The 14,809-nt window shown below is 39.5% G+C and overlaps 1 protein-coding gene across 1 annotated transcript in view; it reads left to right on the forward strand.

Moving 5' to 3' along the window:
* The first annotated feature begins 371 nt into the window (after positions 1–371).
* LOC131229911 (uncharacterized) overlaps positions 372–14,809 on the forward strand; it is a 42,567-nt gene continuing 28,129 nt past the window's right edge. The window contains exon 1 of the mRNA XM_058225996.1: positions 372–580. Coding sequence (XP_058081979.1) covers positions 494–580 — 87 coding nt within the window. The 5' untranslated portion in view covers positions 372–493. The remainder of the gene's footprint in view (positions 581–14,809) is intronic.

Below are 14,809 nucleotides of genomic sequence, written 5' to 3' on the forward strand. Positions count from 1 at the left end.
ATGCAGTCACATATTTGCATAGAACACACGCATTCCATGTGGGACACTTTGTAAGTCATCCAGCCCGTGGACGCATTACATCTCAAAAATCCACTCGACAGGAAAATCTCTACCTTCTAATTCGTGGCCCAAGATATATGATCAAGAAGAGAGAATCCAACAACGTTCCACATTTAAATTAAAAAAGGTTACAGTATCAGCCTCTATGATTTCAAATCTGTAATAATATTTCTGTAAATCTCATCCACCACGTGAGCCAACAAATCAACGGTCGTGATTATAGAAAAAACCGGCCCACTCATGAAAATTGAAAATCGTGTATATCGTTGAAAGATGGGGGCCACCAATCAATATAATTCTCCTCTCTCTGTCTCTCTCTCTCCTCCCTCCATGAGAAAGAAAGGAAGATTACTCGTGCAGTAAAAGAAGAAGAAGAAGGCAGGGGAGAGAAGAAAACCAGATCGATCTTGATCTTGATCGGAGGAAGAGACACATGCTGCCCACCGTCTCCAAAGGGCGCACGCCCTCTAACGTGCGCCCCAGCCCTATGTTACCACAGTACCTTCGCAGGATTGTCAAGGTCCCAATCTCTCTCTCTCTCTCTCTCATTTCTTTTCCCAGATTCATTTTTAGTGGATCTCTACATTTCAATTTCTGGTCTTTCTTTTCTCATCATTCCGCCTCGTGCTTTGCTTCCAGATGATCTCAATTGCTTGATTTCTGTTGCAGTTTTCATTTGATACCGTCTTCGGATTTCGTAGATGAATTGATAGATTTTGATTTGATTTTTTCCCATTTCTGTCTGTAATTGCTGTTTCGGGGACGGAATTCAATAGAGTAGCTCTCTGTATTTGAATCATCGGTTGAAGCGACTCGAATGAAGATTTTGTGAACAATTGAAGGGCCCCTAATTTCGAGGCATTGTATCATAATCGGGGCAAAGAGGGTTGTAGAGTAGCGTTCGCGTTCTCAGTTTCTACAAGTTGGGCTGATAGTTCAGCAATCCACACGGTTGAAATGATGGGCCTCACTGCCAAGGGCCCATGAACCAAAATTGACCCAGAATGGCAGATATTTTAACCATGTATTTTTTTAGTCACTTATTGAAGGTTTAAGATTCTTCTAATCTTGGAGGTTTTTGGCGCATGAGACATTGATAATGGGGTTCATGATATCGACAGTTCGGATCACTGCACCACAGGCCACACATGTGAGGCATGTAACCTGCACAGTATTGTACAACCTTTCGGCATGACCACTGTTTAATAATGCGTTTCCAGTTCCAATACCTTGTTGGACTAGAATTGATATCATGTAATGGGAATCAATGTTGGGTAGTATATTTGATCTTTCCTGAGAAATGCTATTATGAGTGGCACTTCATATAGTTATGTGACGTGCCATCTATATAGCAGTTTGGTTTGCTATCCATTAGATTGGATCAATTCATGTGGCGCTGAAGGAGCGATGACTATGATTGTGGCATTAAATGTCTTTTGATGTATGAAATAAAGTTTGTTGGATCAGCTCTAAGCTTGGTGGTTGATAATGGTTTTTAGCTCTGGTCATCTAATGAGAAAGGTTAATGCAAATCCAAATGGGGAAGCAAATGGATTAATAAGAAAAGAAAGAGATTGTAGGAAAGACCCAACAATCCTCTAGCCGAATGCTAGAGAATACGAATGCAGGACTATGAGCAAGCTCAACAATCCTCAAGTCTTGAACTAGAGATCAATTTCCCCACTTCAACAACTATTGTAGAGAAAATAAGAAAATTTCATAAAAGAGAAATTTATTCAACTTATCTTATTCCATAGTCCATAGGCTCTATTTATAATCAAACCTTACGATCTGTAATAAAGGCTATGGAATTTAAAAATATGAGAAAATAGGAAAGCACCTAAATAACAAAGCATCGTAATTAAGAAAGTGCCTAAATAAGAAGATACTTATATAAGGAAAATCTAAAATTATTCCCTTCCTAATATAAAGATACGAAAGAAGGAGAAAATTTCCTAATCTGGTATTTGAAAGAAAATGAAAGTAGTGATGGGCTAAAAAGGGAAGGCGGTCTTTTTCTTGTACACAAGTGCGGAGTGTGCACGTGTGGGATGTGGGCAATTGCATCAATTCCCCCCAACTTGAAAGAACCTGGCTCTGTCGAGTTATTGGTAATGTACTCATAGAGTTCTAGGTTGATGCGCTTGAAATCATTTGCTAAAATCCATGTGTTGTCGAAACTTGGTCGGCCCTTCCATTTGACAAGAAACTTTTGATACCCTCCTTGGCGTGTGGAAACTATCTGATCACCCAACACGTCCTCAACAATTTTTTCAACCTGATGTGGTACCTCAGCTGTCTGAATAGCCTGTTCTTCCGTGCTCTTGTTTGCGTGGTGTCCAAGATACACTATAAGGTCTTCCACAATAAAAATGGGGTTGATCTTCATTACAGGTGGAAGCTCGATTAGGTATGCATTATCACCTATCTTCTTCAAAATGTGGTAGGGACCTGTCTTTCTGGAGTGAAGCTTTGTATAAGAGCGTGTTGGAAACCGCTCAGGCTTAAGTCGCATCATGACTCTTATCTCATTCTTGAAATTGTGCAAAACATCGTCGAACATCTGCATGTCCCTTGTATTTTTCATTACTAAGGGTGATCTTTCGCTTAACTTCTTTATGTATATCCTTAACATGTTGTGCAAAAGCTTCAACGTCTTGGCTTGATCGAGCCACACTTGGAAGTGGGACTAAATCAATAGGTTGTCGTAGTCGCATACTTGTCGCAATTTCGAAAGGAGAGAGTCCTGTATTGCAGTTCACAGAGTTGTTATAATCAAACTCAATTTGCGGTAATGCGATGTCCCATGAACTAATATTGATCACCAACCAGACATCGAAGTAGATTCCCAAGACTACGGTTGACAACTTCGGTCTGCCCATTTGTTTTCTAATGATAAACACTTGAAATTTTCAACTTAGTTTCCGTCTTAGATCACAAGGTGTGCCAGAAGTAGCTCATAAACTTGACATCATGATCAAATACAATAGTTTTGGGAACACCATGCGGACGAACTACCTCTTTAAAAAAAACATCGGCAATGTGCATGGCGTCCGATATCTTCATACAAGGGATAAAATGAGTAATCTTCGAAAACATGTCAACCACAACATAAATAGAGTCATAGCCACATTGAGTCTTAGGCAATCCCAAGACAAAATCCATACTGATGTTATAGGTGGGCATCGAGCCGAGTCGAGTCGAGGTGGGCCAAGCTTGGCTTGGCTTGTCCATGATGTACTCGAGTTCGAGCTTGGCCTCGAGCTCAACATTGAAGCTTGGCTTGTTTGCCAAAGCTGTTGAGTCAAGTTCAAGTCGAGCTAGTGGTTCGAGTCGAGTCGAGTTTACCTCGATTCGAGCTCAAGCTTGTTGGGTGAGAGAGTAATGGATTCTGTTCTTGATCCTCCTCCATTGATGAAAAATTCAAAAATCTTAAGAGAATCAAAGCAAAACCCGATGAAAAAACCAAACAAAGCTTCAAATCGGACGAGGAAACCTGTAAGAATCGATCTGTTCTTGATCTTCTTCCACCAGCAGAAATCCAAGTACTAGAAAAGAAACAGAGCAGAACATAGATCAGAAATCCAAGTAAAGAGCTTTAGCCAATCAGATCATTGGATTTCCTTGAAGCTCTAACAAATCTGAGAAGAAGCCATCTTGAATTTCTTGGGTTTCTTGCCTAAAAAGTAGATCTCAAGATATTGAAATCATACTATTGTTGAAGCTGAAATGAAAACGGGTGGTGGTGGTTGGGGCGGGCGTGCGGCTGGCAGTGGGCAGAGAAAGAGAAGAAAGGGAAAGGGAAGGGGGTGCGTGCGGTCGGGTAGAGACTCTAGGGTTTGTTTTTTATTTTTTTATTTTTAAGTTTAAACTTAAAACTTATATTAATATATATATATATATATATATATATATATATATAATAAAATATTTAATATATTTATTAATCGAGCCGAGTCGAGCTTGAGTTTGAGCTTCGAGTCGAGTCGAGTCGAGTTGAAATGCCCCCTAGTCGAACTTGGCTTGAACTCAACTCGAGCTTCAAATAATTAGCTTGGCTCGGCTTGAATTGGCCATTCAAGCCGAGTCAATCCGAGCTGACTCGAGCCGAGTCGAGCGAGCTTTTCAAGCTAGCTTGACTGGTGAACAGCCCTAACTGATGTCTTCCCATGGAACATTTGGTACATATAATAGCATATAAAGACGAATATTTAACTTGCTGCCTTTACCCACCTGACACGCTCGACATTGATGGACAATGATCCTGACGTCTTTCTTTAGACTTGGCTAGTAGAAACGGTCCTCAACCAAGGCTGTCATTTTATTGAAATCAGAGTGACCACCCAGGCCACCTGAATGAAGCTTGCGCGTATGACAAGCTCTTGCAAGGAACTCTTAGGAAGACACAACCTCATATCATAGAATAAGTACCCATCGTGCAAGTTAAATCTTGGATACTTGGCACATGCGCTGGAAATGAGTGTTGAAAATACTTTCCCAAAATCATCATCTACGGCATGGTCCCTTTTAAGTTCTTCAAACCCAACAATGAAAACTGATAAGGAAGACAATGGGTGTGATTTTCGACTGAGGGCGTCCGTTACCTTATTTTTTTTATGCTAGCGCGATGTTTTAAGTTGAATGTGAAATCTTGAAGATAAGCACTCCACTTAGCATGCCTAACGCTCAACTTCTTCTGAGAATTCAAGTAATGTAATGCCTCATTATCAGAATAGAGCACAAACTTCCGATGAATGAGGTAATGGCCCCAATGCTTCAGAGCTTGTACAATAGCATAGAACTCCACATCGTATGTGGAATACTTCTTTCATACCTCATTGAGTTTCTCACTAAAAAAAGCCACCGATGTCCTTCTTGGCTAAGGAAACCTCCTATGCCTATGTAGGATGCATTACAGGCAACTTCGAACACTTTTTCGAAATCAGGAAGTCTAAGAACTGGAGCTTCTGTCATTTTCTGCTTGATTTCTTGAAATGCCTTTGTTGCTGATTTAGTCTACTCAAATGGACCGAACATCATACATTCAGTAATGGGCGCCATGATGGAACTAAAGTTCTGAATAAACCTTCGATAAAACGTCGCAAATCTGTGAAAACTATGAACCTCATGAATGTTTATGGGAGGAGACTATTCAACAATGGCCCTTGTCTTTTCTGAATTAGCCTTCACGCCTTCTGTTGAAACGACGAACCCGAGAAAAAACTATGCTAGAACTCATGAAGGTACACTTCTTCAAATTGATGTAGAGTTTCTCATGACGTAGTACTCTCATCATTTGACGAAGATGGTCCAAATGATCTTCTTGTGAACAGCTATAGATGATGATATCATCAAAGTATACGACAACAAATTGTCAATGAATGGACTTAGAATTTTCGTTATCACCCACATAAACGTGCTAGGTGCATTCGTCAAGCTGAAGGGCATAGCTAGCCATTCATACAATCTATCATTTGTCTTGAAAGCAATTTTCCATTCATCTCCAGGACGAATTCTTATCTGGTGGTGTCCAATATGTCATCTAGGCGTGGAATGGGAAAGCGGTACTTTATTGTTATCTTGTTAATGGTGCAATTGTCAATACATATTCGCTAGCTGCCATGCTAAATTGGTGTCAACAACGACGGCATGGCACACAGACTGGGGCTATCACGAATGAAGCCATTTGTTAACAATTCTTCTACCTATCGACGAAGCTTTGCATGCTCTGTCGGGTTCATTCTATATGTTGGAAGATTTGGCAATGGCGCTCCAGGTACAAAATCAATTGCATGCTGAATGTCGCGCATGGATGGAAGCTCACTTGGTAGTTCATTAAGGACCAAATCTTGAAATTGGAACAGAATGTCCTAAATCTTAGGTGGTTGAACAACAACATTATTAACTGGATTAGTCTTAGATCCTACCAGAGCATACATGATTCCCCATTCACGACTTTCCTCCACGAATCGGGTCATACTCAACACTGTGGAAGCCAGCTTTGCCCCTTCAAATTCGTTATCCTTCATAGGGTTAAGGGTAATGGGCTTTCCTTTGCACATTAAGTTGTACGTGTTCTTGCAACCCTTATGAGTTACATCCTTGTCATATATCCACGGGCGCCCAAGTAATATATGTGTGACCTTCATTGGAATGATATCACACCAAAGCGATTCTTCATAACGACCCAAAGAAAAGTTTACTAAGCACCTCTTAGTCACAGGGATGAACATGTCATTCACCCACGCAATCTTGTATCGCTTGGGATGCGTTTGAGGTTTCAGTTTCAACTTGTCCACCATGCTTTGTGAGGCTATGTTCATGCTGCTACCTTTGTCAATAATAACCTTGACAGCCTTTTTGCCCATGATATTCATGTATGGAAAATGTTGGTTCACAGCCAGTCTTCTTGGGCCTGCTCTTTTGGTGTTGTCAGAATCCTTCTGACTACCAATGATAACTTCTTCTTTTTCATTTAGGCTATCTATGCCTTCCTCAAGTTCATTCTCATCATCTTCTGGATCATTTTCATGTTCATCTTCCTCTTGGTTTGCAAGGAAGTCTTTTGCCTTGCAAAATTGGCGATTGTGAGAGGGACACTTTGTTACGTAATGTCCACGACCACCACACTTAAAGCAAGTGTTGATCGACCTCCCCTATGTTGCTACAATAAATTCTCTTTGTATCATTGTTTTGGGGAAGATGATTGGAAGCGGATTGGGTGTTCTGACCAATTTTATAACCTCGAGGTAAGTTAGTGAGGGGCACAAATGGTTGTGGGCACGAAATGGAGCCACTAGTAGTAAAGTGGATGGATGCATAACCCTCGCCTTGGGTGCTATCGTGCCTTCTTACCAACTTTTGCTCCTGCACTTTTCAAGCCATGTGATACGCCTCGTCTATGCTGTTGAGCTGAACAATTACCAATTCTTTTTGAATCTCGAACTGTATCCCATAGTAATAATGCACCACTTGTTGTCTTCCAGATTCTGTTAGGCGACATTGAATGACTAAGTCATAATAACGCTGTGTGTACTCCTCCATGGTCAGATTGTCCTGCCGAAGCGTGAGAAGCTCTTGAAAAGAAGTCTCATAATCCAACGACAGAAACCTTCACTTCAATCTTGTCTTCATTTCCTCCCAATTGTTTACGGGAGGAAGGCTACACTGTTGCAGATCTTCTTTGATGACATATCACTAGTCTTATGACCCGCCTTTAAGTTTCAAGCCAGCAAAACGTAACTTGATAGCTTCTTCTGTTTCGTACCAACGAAAATATCACTCTATTGACTTTAGCCAGTCATTGAACACTTTGGGATCCGAATTACCATCATAATCTGGAATATTAATCTTGAGATACTTGGTGGGATCCATAGTGCGAATATTCCTTCCTCCTTCGGGATAAATTGGATGATCTTGTTAGAGGTTGTTCGTCTTGTCTAGGATCCCGTAGCCAAGCTCATCTTCTTCTTCTTGGAGATCACCATTCCAGCTAGGATGCCTTGAGTCAACATTCCCGGACTCCAATTCTCCGTCAAGGTCATCCATAGAAGTTTGACGATCTCGATTGATTCCCTTGTTTGTGTTTTTAAGAACAATACTATGTTCTTCTAAAGCATTCATTTTAGCTGTGAAACAGGCCGCTAGATTATCCACCCATTTTGTGATCAAATTGACCACTTGTTTGTGTTTTCAAGAACAATAATATGTTCTTCTAAAGCATTCATTCTAGCTGTGGAACAGGCCTCTAGATCATCCACCCATTTTGTGATCAAATTGACCACTTATTGCAAGGTTGTGATAGTATCCTCTTGAGGTTGCGTACCCATCTCAGGATTGTAAATCGTCCCTCTTCTGGTGGGGCGTATAAGACAACAAGCTTTTGCAAAGCATGTGAGATTTCTCTCTCTCTCTCTCTCTCTCTCTCTCTCTCTCTCTCTCTCTCTCCCCCTCTCTGGGTTGGAAAGTTTAGGGAAAAAAGAAGAAGGAAAAAATATGGTCTAGGGTTTGGTGATTTTGAGATAGGAAAAGGAAAGAAAAGAAGATGAAAGATGAAGGATGGATGAAGGGGAGAGATGAAAGGTTGGATTGAGATGGGAAAATTACCTTCTTATAGTTGTCCCAAGAGCAGAACTTGCTATGATACAACTTCTTTCACAAAGTGGATGGTTTAATGTAAACCCGAATGGGGAAGCAAGTGGATTAATAAGAAAAGAAAGATTGCGGGAAAGGCCCAATAATCCTCTAGCATAATGCTAGAGGACACGAATGCAAGACTATGAGCAAGCTCAACAGTCCTCTAGTCTTGAACTAGAGATCAATTCCACCCCCCTTCCCCCCCCTCAACAGCTACCGTAGAGAAAATAAGAAAATTTCATGAAAGAGAATTTCATTCAACTTGTCTATTCCATAGGCCATAGGCCCTATTTATAATCAAACCTTACAATTTGTAATAAAGGCTATGAAATCTAAAAATATGAGAAAATAGGAAAGCACCTAAATAACGAAGCATTGTAATTAAGAAAGTGCTTAAATAAGAAGATACTTAGATAAGAAAAATCTAAAATTATTTCCCGCCTAATATAAAGATATGAAAGAAGGAGAAAATTTTCTAATCTAGAGATTTGAAAGAAAATGAAAGTAGTGATGGGCTAAAAAGGGAAGGTGGTCCTATTCTTGCATGCACGTGCGGAGCGTGCAGGTGTGGGATGTGGGGTGATTGCATCAAATGTGGCTAGGGGGTGGTGGGATTTGAAATGCCTGTCATTGGTTCTCACTCGAGGGGTGAAAGATGTTTGCATAACAACCAGAGATGTTGCAAAGCACCCTTGTCTTCATCTGGCAGATGCATTACAAGGGGCTTTATTAATAGTATAGGTGATTTGGGATGGTGTTAGTTAGATTGGGATAATTAACGTTGGATTGACACTACCATGTGGGGATCAATTGTTACTGGAGAACATATTTGATTGATGGCTATTTTAGATCAATTGAACTCATTAGATATGGTTGTTAGACGATGTATTGTTCTATGAGGGTTAACTGTGCATCAATTTTGTCAAATCATTATCGTATTGAATCGTATTGAATCCCAAATCGTAACCTGTATTGAATCCTGCATCTTATTGTAAATCATAATATTTTCTTATTTTCTTAAAAATAGAATAAAATTCTGAAAAATATGAATAGAAAAAAAAAAAGAAAAAAAAAAAGAGAGATTAAAAACTCATCAATCATCGATCTCCCATCAATACCCACCTAGGAAAGTAATACATGTCATCATCTTGACAATTGAGAACTTCGTACACTATACATATTGTGATAGTGTGAAAGGATTCTTGTCTTTCCTTTCAAGAAATTTACTTTAAAAAACATACAAGAGTTCTTCAATAATTTTTCCTTTCTCGAGTGTAGAGTCATGTGGGAAAAAGCGCATTCGGTTTTGCTGACCAAAGAAAAAGATTTGATTTATATATATATATATATTGTTTTGGGTTTTTTTTTTAAAAATTATTATTATCAAAATCCCCACATCTCCTCTCTCTCTCTCTCTCTCTCTCTCTCTCTCTCTCTCAAAGACACCAAACTAAGGATTTTAATAGAGGGCCTTTTACATGTTTTAAAAGAAGAAGGATAAAAACAAGAAGAGAAAAAATGTATTTAAAATGAGAAATTATTATTTTTTAATGTAATTTTGGGTCCCATTTATGCAACCGACAATTACGTCTGATTCATACGATTTGGTTACGATAAATGGGGATTTGCAATTTGAACCCACTATTCATTTAGTGTGGTGTGTAGTACCATATGAATCGTGCGGTTCATATCACGGATCTCATGATTTGACAACATTTCCAGTATGACAAACCTAGTGACAAGTAATGCTTACAAGTGCACAAGTTAATGCCACACAACTTCTCCAGCTACTTAATAATGAAGCTTCCATAGGAAGAAGAAGCTTCGAAGTTAGTTAATAGAGTTAATTGGTTAGAAATAAAGCATAGGGGAAGTGTGTGTGTGTGTGTGTGTGTGTGGATAAAATAAAGAAAATCATTATTTCAAGAAGAAATCATAACAATGTTGTATAATATCGTATCTGTTTTTAGGTTTTAACAATAAATTGACAATATGGAAATATTTTGTATTATCAATTTTTAATAGTGTTGGCATCTAGGTTCCGAAGCATTTTAGTTAGGGTTATCTCTAAGTTTCAAGGAGCTATCATCGAGGGTCAGTAAATTTTGGATAATACTCTTCTTGCCCATGAGTGCATTGATTCTAGACATAAGGAAGGGGCGAAATGGGTCATATGTAAGTTGGAGATTAAGAAAGCATATGACCATGTGAATTGGGAATTTTTGGACTATATGTTAGGGCATATAGGGTGCAGAAGGAAGTGGAGAGGATGGGTTAAGGAGTGTCTCAGTTCAACTAGATTCTCGATATTGATTAATGGATCCCAAAATGATTCTTTAAGAGTTTGAGAGGCATCAGGCAAGGTGGCCTGCTCTCCCCCTCTTCGTGGTGGTAGTTGAGGCTTTGGGCAGAATGTTAGAACGTGGGCAGGAGATTGGTCTGTATCGTGGCTTCCCTGTGGAGAGGTTGTGTACCCCAATATCCCATTTGCAGTTTACCAACGATACAATTCTTTTTTGTGATGCAGATACATCTATGATGGAGAAGCTGAGGATGATGATTAGATGCTTTGAAGTTGTGTCATGGTTAAAGGTTATTGCTAAGAGTATAATGCTGGGCTTACGTATGTCAATGGAGGAGCTTGTGCAACTAGCTAATGCGTTTGGTTGTGGGGTGGATTCTTTTCCTTCCACTTATTTGGGGCTACTGTTGTGCATCCATAACCGACTAAAAACTTGTAGGGTGTGGTGGAAAGATTTGAAAGAAAGCTACAAGATGGAAGTGCTTGTATCCAGTGTTCTCATTGTCGACGAAATGTCGATAATATCGCCGATAATATCGGTGTCGCTAGACTAGCGACATCGAAACCCCCATTTTTCGTTTCTCTTTGGATTATCGGCGAAATATCGGCGATATTTCGATAATTTTGGATTTTTTCCGACAAAATAGGTCAAAGGCGAAAAAAATCGAAAAAAATCCTTTGATTTCGGTAATACCTGGTTGATGGTTGATCGGAACTCGGAAGAAAAGAATCTCGTCGGCAGCAATCGACAGCGCTCGTCTCGTGTGACTACAAATACATGATTTCGGCGAAAAATCAGGGATTTCGGGAGATTCTTCGAAACTCTCGGTCGAAAATCGCCCGTCCTCGCCGAAAACCCCTCTTCGCAGACAAAAACCCTTTTTTGTTTTGTTTTGTTTTTTTTTTTTTTTTTTTATTATTTTTATTTTTAAATGCTTCAGAACTACGGAAGCAAACCGGCGCATGGTGCGCTTCAGCGTATTGAGTAAACTTTCTGGGCCCACTGTGAATGTATGTGATTTATCCACGCCGTCAATTCATTTTTCTAGTTTATTTTAGGGGTAAATCCCAAAATTAAATCTTATCCACAGCTCCAGTGGACCACACCACAAGAAACAATAAGAATAATGACTTTCACCGTTGAAACCTTCTTAGGCCCCATAGTGATGTTTATTTGTCATCAAACCTTTTTATTAATATAAAAAGGCATGGATGGAGGGTTAAAATAAATATTAGCTTGATTCAAAATTTTTGTGGCCACCAGGAAGTTTTTAATGATATGCGTTCAATTCACACAATTCCTGTGATGTGGTCCATTGAAGATTTGAATGTGGTTCAATTTTCGGGTCACGTACTAAAATAAACCTGCATATATGATGGACGGTGCAGATGTGAGGTACATACTTTATAATGGGTCCCACAGTTAGGGATCCACCAGAAGCGGATTGGCTGCTGTACCTCACACCAGCTATATAGCTGCTGTGGGTATGTGTCGTGCGAAGATGAGCACTGACGCTCCTCGAGCTCCGAGTTGTACGAATGGTTAAAAGGAGATCAAAGTTACATTGGCCCCACGGTGATGTATTTATTATATCTACACCGTTCATCTGTATTTAGAGTTCATTTTAGAGCATTAACCAAAAAATGAATCATATCCAACGATTATATGGATCACACCATAGATAGCAGCGGAGATAATGCTTTTCACCGTTAAACAATTTGAAGGGCCCACCATAACGTTCATTTTGCATCCAATCTGTTCATAAAAACACAAATATCTAAATGCAGAGGAAAATCAATTTTCATATTAATCCAAAACTTCCCTGACTCCAAAAAGGGTTTCAATGGTAAACCTTCAATCCCCCACTGGTTTTTGTAGTGTGGTCCACTTGATAGTTATATCTGTCTTATTTTTCGTCTAAAGGCTTAAGACGAGCTCTTCAAATGGATGAACAGTTTGGATATAACACATACCTCAGGATTAGACCCACATAACTTGATGACGTCTTACACCAACCAATCCGCTTCCGGACTACATCAGAACGGAAGTGAACTACGTACTGAGTTAAACTCAGTGGGCCCATTGTAATTGCATATTTTATCTACTCAGTCCATCCATTTCATTAGATGATTTTAAGGCACACGCCAAAAAATGAAGCATATCCAAAGCTTGGGTGGACCACACCACATAAAACTATGTGAATTGAATGTTTACCGTTGAAAAATTCTTGAGGCCACAAAAGTTTTGTATCAACTGATATTTTTGTTTTTTATTCATCCCTGTCCCTATGATCTTATGAACAGTTTGGATGGCAAATAAATATCACTGGCCCTGTGAAGATTTCAATGGTGGAAATTATTATTAACACTGTTTCATCTGGTGTGGTCAACATGAAACTGAGACAAATTTATTTTGGTTATTATTAAAGTAATTTTTTATGGAAATGTATATTTTTTTGGGCCCTATTAAATGAAAACTTATTATTTAATGCATTTTTTTTTACAAATTTTTGATTTCTAAATATGCAAATATGTGTATTTAGGCATGTCCTGAAGTTTCATTAAAAAATTTCACCTTTATCTTCGTGTTTTCGCATTTTTCTCCGAATTTCGGGTTATCGGCGATAACGATATTATATCTTTATCTCTGACCAGCGAAACTTGTAGCGATACCGACAACTCGAACACTGCTTGTATCTCTCTTTGGGGGCCCGTATAACTCATAATAGCAGCCTTGTCAAACATCCTAATACATTTCATGTCCTTATTCTGATGCTCGAAGTAAGTATTGGTGAGATTGGAAGGGTTGGAGTAGGTGTGTAAACCCTATGATGAGGGAGGAGTAGGGATTAGGTATTTGGGGTTGATGAGCAGTGTGATGTTGGATAAATGGTTATGGAGGTTTGGGATGGAGAAAAGGGGCAATGTGGAGGGACACAATTGCTAGTAAGTATGGATGTTCTATAGGAGGATGGTGTGTTAAGGAATCCTCCATGTATAGAGCCTCGACGATATGGAAATGGATCATCTCTATGAAGCTGGCATTTGTTGAAGGGATAGGCTATGGCCTCGAGAACGGGGAGTATATTCATTTCAGGGAGGATTTTTGGGTTGGTGGAGTGTCCTTGCAATCATTGTTCCCGAGAATCACTCTTAGGTCTAGGGCTTGCGATATTCTATTACCATGCTTCTTCTTGGTGTGCGGCGAGGCAATGGTGTGGTCCCCCCATGTAGCCCTTTCTAGGGCATGGCGGCTGCACTCTGGTTTTCCAAGTGGCCCTTTCCATGTGGTGGCTGCACTCTGGTTATCCAAGTGGCCTTTTCCATGTGGTGGCTGCACTATGGTTGCCTAGGTAGCCCTTTCCACGCCGTGGTGACTTTCACTTTGGTCTAGGTTGCCCTTTCCACAGGTCATCCCTTTTGTGACTTGAACACATGATGCAGTGTTGGCCCTGATGCCAATTGTTAAGAACCTAACTAATACCCCAAAAGCCCTAGGATTGATGGAACGTGTAAAGTTGGGTTCTTTAAACCCTTGGGATTGTGATTTTAGTTGTATTTTGTGCTATATCAATGCTCCTTTTGATAAAATTACCTCCACCTTTCCAAAAAAAGAATATCGCAATATTTTCAATATTGTCTACAATTTTCACTATTAATACATTCTTTTAGTTTTAATATATTTTTCCATACTACGTTCTAAAAAATTTCCTGTTTATATCAACCTGGCTTTGACCCAGCTTAGATCGTGGGTTGGGCTTGGGCGTAGGTCATTTTAGCTTGACCTGGCTGACTGGTGTAGCCAACGAATGAGAATCGTTAACCACACACAGTTGTATCAAATCCTAAGACCAAATAATGCCCAAACGCACCCAATTCAATAACAGAGATTCTTCCACTTAAAAAGAAAGGAAAAACAATGCAATAACCAGTGAATAATCAAAGCTCTCACTAGTTTAATGGCCCAGATCATATGCCCCATGTGTGAAAACAAGCAAACCCTAGCCCAAGACTTGTAGAAAAGATAAAAATGTCCTAAAAGTGCCTAGACTTTTTCTGTTATTGAGTTTTTATATGAAAGGGAACAAGGAAAAGCCCTAGCGGCTAGCAGTAATCTGGGCCTTACATCAAGCATAAACTATGGGCTGCATGTTATAATCCCATCCCTACAATTTTTATTTAAAGGAAAATAACTAAAATACTCATTTAAGTGAGATAAAAGCAAAGCAAAAAAAAAAAAAATCATTCAAAAATAAACAAAAAATCGTAACTTAGGAAAAATGCCACCAAAAGACCCTTTCATGGACCCAA

Source organism: Magnolia sinica, chromosome 16, assembly GCF_029962835.1.
Source record: "Magnolia sinica isolate HGM2019 chromosome 16, MsV1, whole genome shotgun sequence".
NCBI classification, from domain to species: domain Eukaryota; kingdom Viridiplantae; phylum Streptophyta; class Magnoliopsida; order Magnoliales; family Magnoliaceae; genus Magnolia; species Magnolia sinica.